The sequence below is a fragment of the Dama dama genome, chromosome 21 (assembly GCF_033118175.1).
Source record: "Dama dama isolate Ldn47 chromosome 21, ASM3311817v1, whole genome shotgun sequence".
NCBI classification, from domain to species: domain Eukaryota; kingdom Metazoa; phylum Chordata; class Mammalia; order Artiodactyla; family Cervidae; genus Dama; species Dama dama.
Window position 1 is genome coordinate 4,021,718 of NC_083701.1, and position 17,363 is coordinate 4,039,080.

The 17,363-nt window shown below is 40.9% G+C and overlaps 1 protein-coding gene across 10 annotated transcripts in view; it reads left to right on the forward strand.

Annotated features, from left to right (window-relative positions):
- Window positions 1-17,363, forward strand: part of PTK2 (protein tyrosine kinase 2) — a 207,804-nt gene that overhangs the window by 89,553 nt on the left and 100,888 nt on the right. For all 10 annotated transcript variants that reach the window (XM_061123123.1, XM_061123121.1, XM_061123124.1 and 7 more), the window contains 3 exons: window positions 503-590; window positions 13,123-13,202; window positions 14,198-14,260. In XM_061123123.1, the coding sequence (XP_060979106.1) occupies window positions 503-590; window positions 13,123-13,202; window positions 14,198-14,260 (231 nt within the window). The remainder of the gene's footprint in view (window positions 1-502; window positions 591-13,122; window positions 13,203-14,197; window positions 14,261-17,363) is intronic.

Below are 17,363 nucleotides of genomic sequence, written 5' to 3' on the forward strand. Positions count from 1 at the left end.
AATTGCTTTTTTAGAGGACTATAAAAAGTGTTTACAGCAATACTCCTCACAGCCCTGAGCTGGAAAGCACTCAGCAGCCTTCAGGGTAAAATGGGGATGAGTCACTGGGGTGTGTTATACAGGGCAGGGCTGTGAGCAAACCCAAGATAGGAGTCTCCTGAGAGGAGCCAGACACATCCTGTGTGACTCCAGGCAGGCAGAGCTCGCCTTCCGGGTGCGGAAGGTGGTGCTGCCCTCGGGCAGTGGGGCTGGAGGGACTTCTGGGCGCCCTCTGGGTATCTCGTCAGGTTCTGTCTCCTGCAGGAACCTCGGGCTGTAGCACACTCACATGCACCTTTTATTTTTTTATTTTTTGCAGCAAAAGGAAATATTTACAGACTATTTTTAAACTTCTTTTTAGAATAATATTTCAGTAACTGGCAGTGCCATACTCAATATTGTTTGGACTATGAAGAAGAAATGACTTATTTCTAATTGTTTTCCTTTGTTAATTATTTTTTAGATATGAATTGAGAATTCGTTATTTGCCAAAAGGATTTCTAAACCAGTTTACTGAAGACAAGCCAACTTTGAATTTCTTCTATCAACAGGTATAGAAGAGTGCTTTAATACATTTTTTTCCTTTGTTTCTTTGAATCCTGTTTATTTCATGGTTTTATTTTAGAACTAGATTAAGCCTAGCATTTGAGAGAATATAAATTTGTCACTGTATGGCAGTGAGATTCTTAAACCTTGTAAGAAATTTGGAGTTTTTGTTACGTTGTGAATTTTTATATACTTGGGCAAATCTTAAGACTTATTTTAAGTAGAAACAGTAAGTCCTAAGTGATACAACCTTTGCTCTGTCTTTAGTTCAAGTATAATTATCGTGCCTGAATATCAACAAACCTGTCAGATGTTTATCCAGAGCCAACTGTTGCCATATAATTTCAGTAGCAGTTGTGTAAAACCAGAAGTGACGTTTTTAAACTAAAAGTAGCTTTCTTACTACCCGTAAGGGTAGGTAACACATACATGTGGCATAAATTCTAAATTTTCTGTAAGGTGTTAGACAGTAAATACATGTGGTGTAAATTCTGAATTCTCCATCTAGTGGGCTTCCTGTAAACAGTTCCTTTGTGTTTGGTCCTATGCTGTTTGCGAGCACAAGTGATGTGACATACTGTGGAGGGGTGCTGACACAGGGGAGGTGTCGAGTCCAGGTGGCTTCCTTGCAAAATGTCGTCTGAGGAACTTTGTAGCTGAGGAAGAGATGAACTTTATAAAACACAGTACATTAAAATCTGTGCTTAAGTGGTTTGAAAGGAAATGGGCGAGAGAGTTGGGACCACACCGTGTAAGGAGCAGGTTTTGGGTTCTCCCCTGCAGATTGTTGGGCGTATTTAAAGAATTTAAGTAAGGAATGTCTTGATCAGAATTTAAAAAAAAAAAAAATAAGACCACCCTAATGTGGTGGCAGTACTTGGGGTGGATTGGATCCTAAAAAGGCTGCGAGCAAGTTGGGGGCTCTTTAGCTATTTAAGCAAGAAGTTGGAAAGTTGGGAGGTAGAACGGTGTGGTAGTAAGCAGATTTAGTGAGTGGATTTGATGGACTCAGAGACTGAACAAACTGGAGCTAGAAAGTGAGGAAGGAAGAGGCTGATGGGTTTAGATAGGCAACATATTTCTGTTCTTCTCTCTTGTAGATGATTTGAGTCACTGGTGTAATTTCTTTGAAAAAGAAATCCACCCACTGAAGACATCTGTGACTTCTTTAGTGACATTGATTACAGGATGCCTGAGACGGGCCTAAATAGCTCTCAGTTATTCCTTTTTATAATTTCCAGGCTAACCTGAAAGTCGGCAACAATTTTGTTCCTTTCACACTGTTACTAGGTTGTCCTAGTTTTTCCTTTCGGAAGCCATTGCTTCTGTGTATATGATTAAAAGCTAGCAAAACCGCCGGCCTATCCCAGCTTTTCCCTTACTGATGGGACGTGTCTCAGTGCTGTCTCTGTGACTCAGGTGAGTGGTCCCTGTAAAGTCCGAGGGGTATGAGGCATCTTGGAGGTGTGCCGTGCCGGTCATACGTGTCACAGCTCCATGAAGCCAGGTGCCTCCATGAGTTTCTTCCCAGGGGGTATATAACACCTCCCGAAGAGAGTCTTTATGTTGATGAAACGAGATACTACTATCTGCCACCTTGGAATTTCAGTCTGTAGACAGGACCCAGCTTTGAGGACTCAGCACATCACTTGTGAGTCCCGATCCGGTTATGCGCAGCTTGCTGTGGGATGGGACACACCTCATCCTACCCATGTGCTCTGCGTGCACACCTTCCCACCCCACCATCCCCCTCTGCTTTCATCCATTCCTAGAGTTTCTCTTCTTCAGCCTGAAGTGAAGTCACTCAGTCATGTCCGACTCTTTGTGACCCCATGGAATACAGCCCATGGAATTCTCCAGGCCAGAATACTGGAGTGTGGGTAGCTTTTCCCTTCTCCAGGGGATCTTCCCAGCCCAGGGATTGACCCCAGGTCTTCCGCATTGTGGGCGGATTCTTTACCAGCTGAGCCACAGAGAAGCCCAAGAATGACTGGAGTGGGTAGCCTATGCCTTCTCCAGCCGATCTTCCCAACCCAGGTATTGGAACTGGGATCTCCCGCATCGAAGGCGGATTCTTTACCAATCAGTTGGTAAAGAATCCGCCTTCGATGCGGGAGACCTGGTTTCGATCCCTGGGTTGGGAAGATTCCCTGGAGCCGGAATGGCTATCCACTCCAGTATTCTGCCCTGGAGAATTCCATGGACTGTGTAGTCCATGGGATCACAAAGAGTCGGAAATGACTGAGCAACTTTCACTTTCATCCTAATAATTAGTCTAGTCCCAGGTGGCTCAGGTGGTAAAAAATCTGCCTGCAATGCAGGAGACCTGGGTTCAGTCCCTGGGTCAGGAAGATCCTGAGAATTTCTTTTGTTTCGTGTATGCTTTTATAATGTCCTACCAAGTACCTGTGATTTAAAGGAAAATAGAAGTGTGGTCATAGTAATGCCCCTTCCCTGTGTTGATGGCCGGTGTTACTGCTCAACTCGGCCCATGTATCAGGCTTAACTGACGCTACATGGGGCTAGGGTAGATATGCCAGAATTACCAAGAGGGAAGGAAAAAGAAAAATGCTATGATTTGTCAGAACTGATGAATTGGCAAGAATACCAAGAGTTTTAAATAGGTTCAGATTTGTCTGTGACACCATTGACATTGACAGTTTTGTAAGTTAAGTTGCATACTGGCAGTTTCAGAAGATTAGAACTAATAATTCCACTTTGGGGGATTCATTCTAAAGAAATAAGATGCACCTGTGTGCATATGTACAAGGGTGCTCATGGGCACATGTCATTAACAAACAGGAAATTGGGACCGTTGTGTGACCTGTGCTGACTCTTATTCACAGGGGCATGTTTTCTTGCACGTGTTTTATGAACCTGGTATTTTGTTGAACTTCACGTGTGGGAATCTTGAGGGTCTACGCTGGGGCATAGCGAACACTTCTGAGTGTTTTTTGTTATTTCTGTTTTAAAAGAATTCAGTTTATTTCAGTTCAGTTCATTGGCTCAGTCGTGCCTGACTCTTTCTGACCCCATGGACTGCAGCACACCAGGCCTCCCTCTCCATCCTGGAGTTTACTCAAACTCATGTCCATTGAGTCAGTGATGCCATCCAACCATCTCATCCTCTGTCGTCCCCTTCTCCCACCTTCAATCTTTCCCAGCATTAGGGTGTTTTCCAATGAGTCAGTTCTTCATATCAGGTGGCCAAAGTATTGGAGTTTCAGCTTCGACATCAGTCCTTCCAGTGAATATTCAGGACTGATCTCCTTTAGGATGGACTGGTTGGATCTCCTTGCAGTCCAAGGGACTCTCAAGAGTCTTCTCCAACACCACAGTTCAAAAGCATCAATTCTTCGGCACTCAGCTTTCTTTATAGTCCAACTCTCACATCCACACATGACTACTGGAAAAACCATAGCCTTGACTAGATGGACCTTTGTTGGCAAAGTAATGTCTCATCTTTTTAATATGCTGTCTAGGTTGGTCATAACTTTTCTTACAAGGTGTAGGCATTTTTTAATATCGTGGCTGCAATCACCATACCATCTCCAGTGATTTTGGAGCCCAAACAGATAAAGTCCGTCACTGTTTCCATTGTTTCCCTATCTATTTGCCATGAAATGATGGGACCAGATGTCATGATCTTAGTTTTTTGAATGTTGAGTTTTAAGCCAACTTTTTCACTCTCCTCTTTCACTTGATCATCAAGAGGCTCTTTAGTTCTTCTTCACTTTCTTCCATAAGGGTGGTGTCATCTGCATGTCTGAGGTTATTGATATTTCTCCCAGCAATCTTGATTCCAGCTTGTGTTTCATCCAGTCCAGCATTTCTCATGATGTACTCTGCATATAAGTTAAATAAGCAGGGTGACAATATACAGCCTTGACATACTCCTTTCCTGATTTGGAACCAGTCTGTTGTTGCATGTCCAGTTCTAACTGTTGCTTCCTGACCTGCATACAGGTTTCTCAAGAGGCAGGTCAGGTTGTCTGGTTTTTTTATTATTATTATTTTTTTATTATTTTGGCTCTTTTATCAGAATAGATAGAAAAGAATTATGTTTAGATTTCCTCTGTATCAGTTCTATCCCATGAAAGAGAAAGAAAGCTTATAATAAACTACTGTAATTTTATTACTCCTGTTTTGAAGCCTTGCCCAAGCCCCTGCTCATCACACCTGCTCATCTCCACCTTATTTTGGGTGGAGTCGTGAGGAAAGCGACATGTCAGTGGGTGTAGAGTGCCGCTTTCCTGGTGGGAGATCAGTCTGTGGATGCACATGGTTACATTTAAAGATGTCCTAAATGTGACTACAAGTGAGATATGTCACAAATGAGCCACTATGTGTTTTGACCCATTTTAGAACATTCTGAAAGATATTAATCAGCACACTCTAAAAATAAACTAGAATCCTGTTATAACCCTATTCGCTGTAGAGCAGGAGTCTGAAAAAGTCAGTTTTTTTGGCTGCACGGCGTGGCGTATGGGATCGTAGTTGCCTGACCAGGGGTCAAGCTCGTGCCCCTGCACTGGAAGTGTGGACTCCTAACCCCTCCAGAGATGCTCTGATTTTTTATTTTTTATTCCTAAACAAATAATTTTTGATGCCAAAGCTAATCACTTATTATAAAGCATGAAAAGTATGTTTTGCCTTGAATTTGAGTTTTTCCTTTGCCATATAACATTTTATTCTTCTTTATCTCTCTGACTTGTTAAAAGTGTATTTGACTGGCAACCTTTTGCAAATCGTGGTGGCCATTAGCTTGAAGGGCCCTGTCCCGTTCAGTCAGGAAGTTGTTAAATTAACTAGGTTTGCATCAACAGTGCTGAAGTCGTGTGGGACCCATTTGGCACCACTGACACTTTGAGCTTCTGAGATGCCTGCGTCTGTTGTCACTGTTTCTTCCTACAAGTATGTTACGATTTAAAATGAGTGTATCCATCTAGTGGTTCTTAGAAAACATTGAATGTAACAGAACTCCTGGCTTATTTGGCAAGAAGAGTTGCAGTGGGAAGCTGAAGACACTGAGTCCAGAAAGTAACTTTTTATGGTTTAGAACCTAAACTGCAGAAATGTGTGAGGGGCCAAGACACACTTATTTTTTTGTTGATCAACCTTTCTGTTAGTTTTACTCCAATTTTTAATTTTTACACATTTTTATTCAGATAATTATCAGAAATGATCTCGTTAACTGTATTTTCTTGGCTGTAAAGCTTTCTGCCAGTTAAAACGTTTTGAAATGGCAGCTCCAAGTGGGAAATTTTAGTTTAAAACCTGAAATTTTCAATGTGGGAATTATCAGCTGTCCTGTTCTAGAAAGAAGTTAAAATTAAATAGACGTCTAAGTCTGACTCATTAGAAGATGTATTTTCTGTACGTCTTTAAGTAGGTTTAATAATATACATTTTTTTCCCCTGTTTTTCTACTCCTGTATGTTTTTGGTGATTCAGAAAGTTTTGTTGTTGTTGTTAGGTAAACTGTCATGCTTATATTGGGTTGGCCAAAAGGTTCATTTGGTTTTTTTCCATGAGATGGCTCTAGTAGCACTTAGTAGTCTTTAACTTCATTCAAAAAAATTTTGTTATATTTTATGTGACAGCTATCATATCAGCATGCATTCAAAAAAAGATAGCCAAGTTGGTGACTTTTTGTGTAGCCATTTTAATATTGAATATGGAAGAAAAAAGGCAACATTTTCAGCATGTTATGCTTTATTATTTCAAGAAAGGTAAAAGCGCAACTGAAATGCAGAAAAAAATTTGTTCAGTGTCTGGAGAAGGTGCTGTGGCTGACTGAACGTGTCACAAGTGGCTTGTGAAGTTTCTTGCTAGAGGTCTCTGGCTGGACAATGCTCCACAGTCGAGTAGACCAGTTGAAGTTGATAGTGATTAAATCAAGCCATTATTTGAGAGCAATCAATATTATACCACATGGGAGTTAGCTAGCATACTCAAAATATCCAAATCAAGTATTTAAAGTCAGTTGTACCAGCTCAGTTATGTTCATCACTTTGTGTTCGGGTTCCACATAAATTAAGCAAAAGTAACCTCCTTGACCGTATTTCCACGTGCAATTCTCTCCATGTAATGAAAATGTTCCATTTTTAAAACAAATTGTGATGGGTGATGAAAAGTAGACACTGTACAATAATGTGGAATGGACTAGATCGTGGGGCAGGCGCAATGAACCATCATCAACCACACTAAAGGCCAGTCTTCATCTAAAGAAGGTGATGTTTTATATATGGTGGAATTAGAAGGGAGTCTTCTATTATGAGCTTCTTCCAGAAAACCAAACATTTAATTCCAACAAGTATTACTCCCAGTTAGACCAGCTGAAAGCAGCATTGGACAAAAAACAACCAGAATTAGTCAACAGAAAATGCATCATCTTCCATCAGGGTAATACAAGACTGTGTGTTTCTTAATGACCAGGCAAAAGCTGTTACAGCTTGGCTGGGAAGTTGTCATTCACCTGCGGTATTCACCAGACACTGCATTTCCATTGATTTCCATTTATCTCAGTCTTTACAAAATTCCCTTACTAGAAAAAATTTTAATTCCCTGAAAGACTGTAAAAGGCACCTGGAACAGTTCTTTGTGCAAAAAGATAAAAAGTTTTGGGAAGATGGAATTATGAAGTTGCTTGAAAAACAGCAGAAGTTTGTGAAATAAGATGGAATTATGAAGTTGCTTGAAAAACAGCAGAAGTTTGTGAAATAAAAGGGTGAATACACTCTTCAGTGAAGTTCTTGGTGAGAATGAAAATGTGTCCTTTAATTTTACTTTAAAACTGAAGCACTTTTTGGCCAACCCAGTCCTATTCAACCCATATTTTTTTGTTTATCTTCTCTATATAAGAGTTTACAAATAGGAAGCAGAAATGGTTATTCGGTCAGTCACTCTTCCCTAATGATATTTTTAGCTTGCCTTTAGACCACCTCAAGGCATTCAATAAACACTTGTTGAACGGATACCTATTATTAATAAATGCTATGTGAAATGACTTAGTGAGTTGTTGAAAAAGCATTTGGCTTATAAGATAGCATAATTCTTTATATATTTTTAAAGCTTATTTATGGAAGAGAAAGATCAAAGAGTTTGTTTTAGTTGAGAAGTGCCTTTGAGTTCCTTTTGTACGCAGACTCTCCACTCTGTGAACTGGCAGAACGCAGGGAGGAGTGCTTGACGGCCGAGCCAAGTTAGCTGACGACCTGGGATCACTCAGGTGGCGTAGCATATAAGTGGTTATCGACCTGGGATCACTCAGGTGGCGTAGCATATAAGTGGTTATGTGCAGCAGGCAGTAATGGTTGTATACATGTTTGTCTTCCCTCAGCCCCATCTTCTTTACACACACTACTGAGGACTTTCAGATCTGTGTGATAAATTTATGTAGCTGACAAAGCATTCAGAAGAGACCAAAATAAGACCAAAAAAGTCTAAGGAGGTAGCCAAAGCATTGATGTGGCACATGGAATAAATTATGGAGTAGTTTAGGATCAGAAATTTTTATTAGTGATGTGAGAGGTTTTTATATTGAAACCTGTGCTTAATAAGATGAAAAAGCTCATGAATGTAAATATAATACTTGCCCACAGAAGGAAGTCCAAATTCATCCTATTTTTTAAGTAAGAAATTGACATCAACATGAAAACAATTTAATACAATAAACAACTTTCAGAGGTCTTTGCTTGGAAAAAACTTGCAAATTTGCTGGATTTGGAGTTCATAAACAGTAGTAATCCGTGGTATAAGAGGAGAACATGATGGAAAGCGAGAGGTAAGACGGAGTAGGAGATGCGTGTGAAGCCATTTTGTTAGACTCTGGGCTACCGGGGCGATGCGCTGTGGTCCTCAGTGGTCATTAATCTTCCTTCTGGTGGAAAATGTCTGTACTTTTTCAGGGGTCACAGGAAGGTGTAGGTACTCACTGCAGCTTGAGTTGTGAGGGTCAGCGGATGGGTTTTGAGTTTTAACTTTGATGCTTGCTGTGTGACCTTGGGTACATTGATTTTGAGTAATTAAGTTTCCTGGTCTTCATGTGTAAAATCGGACTGAAGCCTGTCTTTATTCATTATTCAGACTACAATTAATGTATCTAAAACAGCGTACTACCCAGCCCCTGAATAATACGCAGTACCTCTGCTCTCACCGTCAGTCTTTTCAGGCCCTTTCTCAGGCTCTAAATTGGGGATTATAGTACTGTCCTGCTCACAGTGATGCTGTGAAAATTAAATGAGAGTCATACATAAATCTATCTGACGTGGCAATGAGTATGTTTACTTGAAGCAACTATATATCACACACATGTAAATCTTCAATAAATTGCACTTATTTCACAAAAGAAAGCAATGAATTCTGCTGGGAGTTAGTAGGAGGTGAAAGTTAGTCAGAAAATGTTTCGTAAAGAAATGAGCACTGAGTGTTAAAGCCCTGCGTCTTGAAGAAGATTTCATGAGCGCGGCATCAGCTGATGTGCACAGTGGTTCAGCGAGTGCGCCCTCTGGAGCCTGGGGGAGAGGAGCGGGGAGGGGGAGGCCCTGCTGAGACAGCTCGTTCCCCGTGGGTCAGCACGCCTTGCAGAGAATGCAGGTCACCACAGATGTGAACAAACCTCAGGCCGTGGGCACACAGCTCTCAGTCAGGAGTAGTAGATTGTTGCTGTAGGAAAAACAACTCGCAGAAGTTTCAAGTCATGTTCGTACATAAAGGGGTTTTCCATAAAGATGGTTGAAGTAATTTTCCCTCTGTTTTTTTTTTGCAACTAATATGAGCATGGTTTTGATGAATGAATAGAACATGTGATTACACTTTCCCACCTTTGAATAGCGTTTAAAAATCCTAGTAATTATTTTGAGTTTATTTTTGTGTATGGTGTTAGAAAGTGTTCTAGTTTCATTCTTTTACAAGTGGTTGACCAGTTTTCCCAGCACCACTTGTTAAAAAGGTTGTCTTCTTTCCATTGTGAGCTAGAGAAACACCACAGTTGTTCTGACTGACACGTTAAATGGGATCTCAGTTTATGGTTTGGTGCAGACCTGGAAGCAACCACAGCAGAGCATCAACTGCACGCTGAAGAAAACACATGGTTACAAAACTGCCTTAAGGTTAATTACTAGGACTTTTTTTTTTTTTCCATTTATTTTTATTAGTTGGAGGCTAATTACAATATTGTAGTGGTTTTTGCCATACATTGACATGAATCAGCCATGGATTTACATGTGTTCCCCATCCTGATCCCCCCTTCCACCTCCCTTTTTTCCTTGCCTCCTTTGTACGAAAATAAGGTGTCCATAGGTATGTGGATTTATCTCTGGGCTTTCTATTTTGTTCCATTGATCGATATTTCTGTCTTTGTGCCAGTACCATACTGTCTTGATGACTGTGGCTTTGTAGTAGAGCCTGAAGTCAGGCAGGTTGATTCCTCCAGTTCCATTCTTCTTTCTCAAGATTGCTTTGGCTATTCGTATACAAGCAACTCCTGCAGCACAATTCCAGAAAAATAAATGACCCAATCAAAAAATGGGCCAAAAAACTAAACAGACATTTCTCCAAAGAAGATATACAGATGGCTAACAAACACATGAAAAGATGCTCAACATCACTCATTATCAGAGAAATGCAAATCAGAACCATAATGAGGTACTATTACACGCCAGTCAGAATGGCTGCTATCCAAAAGTCAACAAGCAATAAATGCTGGAGAGGGTGTGGAGAAAAGGGAACCCTCTTACACTGTTGGTGGGAATGCAAACTAGTACAGCCACTATGGAGAACAGTCACTATGGAGAACAGTGTGGAGATGCCTTAAAAAACTGGAAATAGAACTGCCATATGACCCAGCAATCCCACTCCTGGGCATACACACTGAGGAAACCAGATCTGAAAGAGACACGTGCACCCCAATGTTCATCGAAGCACTGTTTATAATAGCCAGGACATGGAAGCAACCTAGATGCCCATCAGCAGACGAGTGGATAAGGAAGCTGTGGTACATATACACCATAGAATATTACTCAGCCATTAAAAAGAATTGATTTGAATCAGTTCTAATGAGACGGATGAAACTGGAGCCCATTATACAGAGTGAAGTAAGCCAGAAAAATAAAGACCAATACAGTATACTAATGCATATATATGGAATTTAGAAAGATGGTAGCAATCACCCTATATGCAAAACAGAAAAAGAGACACAGATATACAGAACAGACTTTTGGAGTCTGTGGGAGAGGTGAGGGTGGGATGTTCTGAGAGAATAGCATTGAAACAAGTATACTATCAAGAGTGAAACAGATCACCAGCCCAGGTTGGATGCATGAGACAAGTGCTCAGGGCTGGTGCACTGGGAAGACCTAAAGGGATGGGATGGGGAGGGAGGCGGGAGGGGGGATCGGGATGGGGAACACATGTAAATCCATGGCTGATTCATGTCAATGTATGGCAAAATTTACCACTACAATATTGTAAAGTAATTAGCCTCCAACTAATAAAAATAAATGGAAAAAAAAAAAGTCCTAGTAATTAACCTTAAGGCAGTTTTGTAACCATGTGTTTTCTTCAGCGTGCAGTTGATGCTCTGCTGTGGTTGCTTCCAGGTCTGCACCAAACCATAAACAGATCCCAGTGAACGTGTTGGTCAGAACAACTGTGGTGTTGTTCTAGCTCACATAGATACTGTTTTTATCTCTTCATTTTTCTGTGTTCAGTAATAAAACTCTTCATGATGCAAAAAGTTAGTTTTAAAATTTAGACTTATTTTTTGCTGTATAGAAGCCAGCTGAAGTGTAGATAGAGTGATTCTAGAATCAAAGCTTTTTACTTAATTTAGTGAGATATTGAGTAATTCATTTCCATTGATTCATTCCATTGAATCATAGTAGGCATCATTAAATGCCTACTATGTATAAGGAACATAAATGATCAATGCTTGTAACTCTTACATGGAAAATAGCATTCACACACAGAGGTATCCACATCCCAGTTTGATGACTTTATTCTTTCATTCATGGGCTCTCTCTTCAGTCAGTCAGTATTTCTTGACTACCTAGGTGTGGGTGCTAAGGCAGAAAACAGAGCAAAGGTTTCAGAGGAAATTGTGTTTAGATCAGAGCCAGGTGGCTGCCCGCTGCTGGCTGAGCCGGGCATGGCTCCCATCCTGGGAGAAGGCGTGAGTAGATGAGCACAGGCGCCCTTCGGGTTGTAGGTTCTGGAGCTTTAAAGAAAAGACTTCCATTTTCTCTGTAAGAAAGGGATGTGGCAGGTTGACTGAAGAAAATATGAATCTGTGTGTTGCCAAGCTTCGCAGGCAGGCGTCGCGGAGTTTCCAGGCAGTTTCTGGTGACCATTTGAGGTCTGTCATCATGAATTTAAAGCAGAACACAGCAGGGTTTCTCGTTACTCAGCAGTAAGTGTGGATAGGGCGGGGGTGGTGGGCTTCAGTATTTGTTGTTTTTACCAAGCAGTTAAAATGAGGGGGTAAGGGAGATTGGGGAGTTGGGGTCTTTTCAAGGGGAGTTACCATGGTGAGCTGTTAGTACGAGGTGGACGGAGTAGTTAACAGGGGAGTAGAAATCTTTTGAGTAGGTGAACTGACAGGCTGGGTAGCAGTCATTCAAGAAGAGGTTCTTTGGAATTTTTCCTAGAGCAGAGGTCAACACTCTTTTTCTGGGAAGGGCCAGAGAGGGAATGTTTTAGGATTGAGGATCAAGAGGCAAAGTGGAGGGTATCCTGAAATACTTGTGTAATGAGACAAGACTGATTTACACTGAGTTCTGTACTGGTGAAATTCATAACTTAATAATGGAATGCAGTTTTTTGTAAGATAGGCCTACTGACTAGAAGAATGAGTTCCTTTTGAGGGGAGAAGTAACATTTCACCTAACTGAGGTTCAAAATGAGTGCTCTCCACTGTCAAAGTCAATCGCAGATGTTGGTCTCTTAATGCTCGTCTGTGAGATTTTACGTGTCTCATCTTTGAAAATACTTTCACACTGATAAGCCCCCTCAGATACTGACCTCAGTCCCTCACAGTCATTGCTTGAAAGACAGCTGTCACGTTCTGTTAGAGCCTTCTCTTCATGTCCCACTTCAATGTGTTGTCACTTTGCAGGTTCATGAGTTACAGTTGATGGTTAGGTGGAAGTCAGTTGCAGGATTAAATGGATTTTGAAACAATGTCAGTTTTCCTTGCTCCTGTGTTGAGGTCCAGAAATGCTTCTGGGGTTGCAGTCTGAGTTCAGAAAATTTGAACACAAATTTATCTGGAAAGGGACCTTCAACAACATGGGAGGGTATAGAGAGCCACTTGAGGTTCTGTGATTCAGATGACGTTTAAGTGCTCACGGATGATAAAAGTTCTTCATAAAAGAAGACTGACTCACTGTTTTCTGATATTGCTCATTTCACACCCAGCATCATGTGTCATTATGGACACAGTGCGTATGAAGTATGGGGATGACACCCAGCACACATTTACTAAGTCTACAGTGTACTCTTATAACGACACTGTTTTACTCATTCCTTTCTATTGTAGGTGAAGAGCGATTATATGTTAGAGATCGCTGACCAAGTGGACCAGGACATTGCACTTAAGTTGGGTTGTCTAGAAATACGGTAAGAGGATAACTATAGACATCAAGATCTTTATTCAGCAATGTTTTCCTTTATTTTTTTCTAGGTATTTTCCTTTTCCTCATAAAGATTATCAGTAAAATACTGAATAAAAACTTCAGTAAAATTTAAGAATACTCTGAATCAGGTTGAATTGCTAATTCTAGAATCTTTTAAGATGATATTTCATGGTAGTTAGAATGGAATGAAAAGAGCACAAGCGTGTAAGCAAGTGTAAGCCTGAGCTCCCCAGGAGAACCTTCTGTGATGAAGGAAGTGTCTGTGAGATCCCCGTGCCAGCCACCAGCTGAGGCGGACACCGAATACTCAGACGTGCAGTGTTATTGCTTTAAACTTGAACGTGAACCATCACCTGTGTCTAATGGCTGCCGTTGTGGGGAATGGGAAGCTGAGAATGCGTTTCTTATTTCTGGTAGCATTTGTCATATATTCTCTGCCACCATTTTAAACTTTGAATAAAAGAATATTTCTACCTTTGTCAGATAAAATTTTAATTAAAATTTATCCCAGGCTGCCAGTTTAAGATGAGTTGGTAAAATTAGCTAAAAGTTGATTATGTGTACTCAAAACAGTGATAATTTTCCCAGGAGATCCCTGTTTTTTATATTGTATAAGGTTATGAAATAACAGTTCCTGTAAGACTCACAGATCATTAAGTATAACTCTCAGCAACTTCATTAACATTTGTTTTCAACCTTAATTATATATCCCGGAGTTGGGGGGTCGGAGGGGGAGCGATCTCTCACTGGTCTCCTCCTTTACAGTTTTCTCTTGGAAAGCAAACTTGGATCCTTTCCTTCAGTGTGTTAATTGATATATGCTGCCTGATGAAGGAGGAGTAATGCGGAGAATCAAGTTTATTGTTTACTGGTAGTTTGTCAGAATGTTTGTGACTGAGCTGTGCAGTTGTTTTTAGTCATTTAACATGGCAGACGCTCTCCAGGCAGATCTGTGAGTGTCTCTCTTCTCTGCTTCAGGCGATCGTACTGGGAGATGCGCGGCAACGCCCTGGAGAAGAAGTCTAACTACGAAGTGCTGGAGTAAGTGTGGCATTCAGGTCTGCCTGTGCATGTTCAGAGTCGAGTCATTTTTCAGACTTAGATTTTATTAGTTTATCTTTCCTTACTTAAAAAAAAAAAAACTATTATTGAATCTAAACAGTACTGTGTCTAAAATTTTTATATCTGAAAGTGGAAGGTTTTATTAAGAAAAGAATTCTTGATGATATTAATCATTAATTGAGTTAGCAAACATTTAAATTTATTGATAAATGTCTTAAGGCTAATGGTCTTAGACTTGTTAACATATAAATAATAAACTTTTCTGTCTCTGTAGGTTTAACCATATTGGGATGGAGTTTCACTTCTAATTTATACTGTATTGTTTTTATTTGTTTTCTCTAAGTTTATTAAGGTTTTTTTTTTTTTTTTTTGCTTAGTTAAAATATGGGAGTTATTTGTTGCTCGTGTATCAGAGTATTTAGGATAACTGAACATTTTCCCAGTAGTGAAATTAGTGGGCATTACACTATTAGATTGTTTAAAATGCATAAAAGACAAAGTGGGGCTTATGTCTTGGGAGGCTGAAAGTTGTGCAAATTGTCTGTGGATAATTAATTCAGCAAAAATTGTTGGTATTTGTTATTTCCAGTTTTATTTTCATTAGCAATGGTGCAACTTTTTGCTAGCACCTTTTCCTGCCATATTATTACTGAAATTCTTGTGCTGTTTGGAGGATGTTACTGCAGTGAAGTGAAAGGTTGTCCATAAGACTTGACATGGCGGGTCAGCCAAGCTGTGTCACACTGTGAAAATGTAATCTGCCGTCATTTTGGAAACAAGGTTTTACAGGGGAGGTATGCTCATTTAAAATAAAAGTAGAGGTGGATGTTTGGGGGAGTTAGTCTTGAGCAGGTGGAACCGTTTGAGGTGATGGCTAGTGGTAGTAGCTGGGGTAGTTATTTTTGCAATTACAGGAGCCTTTTTGTATCAGTTGTGACAAGTGAGTTAACACCTGGGGCGGTCTGTCTTGTTTTAGTCTGAATTCATCACTTGACTTTTGAACCTAATATATTAACATGGTGTACTAAATATTTGTGGTTGTGTGTTTATGGATACACATGTTCCATATGTTGTGCCTCTTAACAAATTAAATAAGGACAGATAAGGATTGTGCCATTTATTTCTTCAAACTTTTCATGCCAGCCATTTTGTGTTCTGTATCTGACAATGACTTTGGGGGGCTGGACTGTCTCCATCTGCTTCCTGAAGCCCCCAGGTGGCTGCTGAGGGGGCTCTGGCAGCGGTGGGGGTGGGGGCTTCTAGTGAGAGCCAGGGCCTGAGCGGCAGGACTGAACCTCCCGGGTGCCTGCTCAGCCCAGGCGCCGCATCCCCACCTGTAGGCTCTCTTCTGCCTCCAGCTCTGCGGGTGTGTCGGGAGGAGCCCTGCAGGCCTGCTTGTTTATCACTGTATTGGCTGAACACTGTCTTGGAGCTCAGCCTGTCTTCTGATAGCAGGGCCCTTTTTCTTAAGCACATTGTTTAAGAATTTCTTTTTTAATGTGTCTTTGGTGGTGAAATTCTGCTTTTGTCATCTTGTCATTTCCTTTATTTTGCATTATTCTTGGAAGGTAGCTTTACTGTATTCACAGTTCAGTCGCTAAGTCGTGTCAAACTATGGAACCCCATGGACTGCAGCATGCCAGGCTTCCCTGTCCATCACCAACCCCTGCAGCTTGCTAAAACTCATGTCCATCGAGTCGGTGATGCCATCCAGCCATCTCATCCTCTGTCATCCCCTTCTCCTCCCCGCTTCAATCTTTCCCAGCATCATGGTCTTTTCAGATGAGTCAGTTCTTCGCATCAGGTGGCCAAAGTATTGGAGTTTCAGCTTCAGCATCAGTCCTTCCGATGAATATTCAGGACTGATTTACACCTTTAGGATGGACTGGTTGGATCTCCTTGCAGTCCAAGGGACTCTCAAGAGTCTTCTCCAACACCACAGTTCAAAAGCATCAATTCTTTGACTCTCCGCTTTCTTTATAGTGCAACTCTCACATCCATACATGACTACTGGAAAAACCACAGCTTTTGACTAGATGGCCCTTTGTTGACAAAGTAATGTCTCTGCTTTTTAATATGCTCTCTAGGTGGGTCATAACTTTTCTTCTGAGGAGCAAGCGTCTTTTAATTTCATGACTTGTAGTCACCATCTGCAATGAATTTGGAGCCCCCCAAAATAAAGTCTGTCACTGTTTCCATTGTTTCCCCATCTATTTGCCATGAGGTGATGGGATCAGATGCCATGATCTTAGTTTTCAGAATGTTGAGTTTTAAGACAACTTTTTCACTCTCCTCTTTCACTTTCATCAAGAGGCTCTTCAGTCCTTCTTCGCTTTCTGCCATAAAGGTGGTGTCATCTGCGTATCTGAGGTTATTGATATTTCTCCTGGCAATCTTGATTCCAGCTTGTGTTTCATCCAGCCCGGCATTTCTCATGATGTACTCTGCATATAAGTTAAATAAGCAGGGTGACAATATACAGCCTTGATGTACTCCTTTCCCGATTTGGTACCAGTCTGTTGTTCCCTGTCCAGTTCTAACTGTTGCTTCTTGACCTTCATACAGATTTCTCAGGAGACAGGTCAGGTGGTCTCCTGAAGAATTTTCCACAGCCACAGGGTCAAAAGCTTTGGCATAGTCAGTAAAGCAGATGTTTTTCTAGAACTCTCTTGCTTTTTGGATGACCCAATGGATGTTGGCAATTTGATCTCTGGCTCCTCTGGCTTTTCTAAATCCAACTTGAACATCTGGAAGTTCACGGTTCACATACTGTTGAAGCCGGGCTTGGAGAATTTTGAGCATTACTTTACTAGCATGTGAGATGAGTGCTATTGTGCGGTAGTCTGAGCATTCTTTGGCATTGCCTTTCTTTGGAGTTGGAGTGAAAACTGACCTTTTCCAGTCCTGTGGCCCCTGCTGGGTTTTCCAGATTTGCTGGCATGTTGAGTGCAGCACTTTCACAGCGTCATCACTCTATTCACAATGCTAGTCTAATTGTGGTTTTTTTCTCTGTACTGTTTCCTGGGTTCTATCTTCTTTTTTTTTTTGGTTCTCAACCTGTTTAATGTGTAAAAGGGAAAAA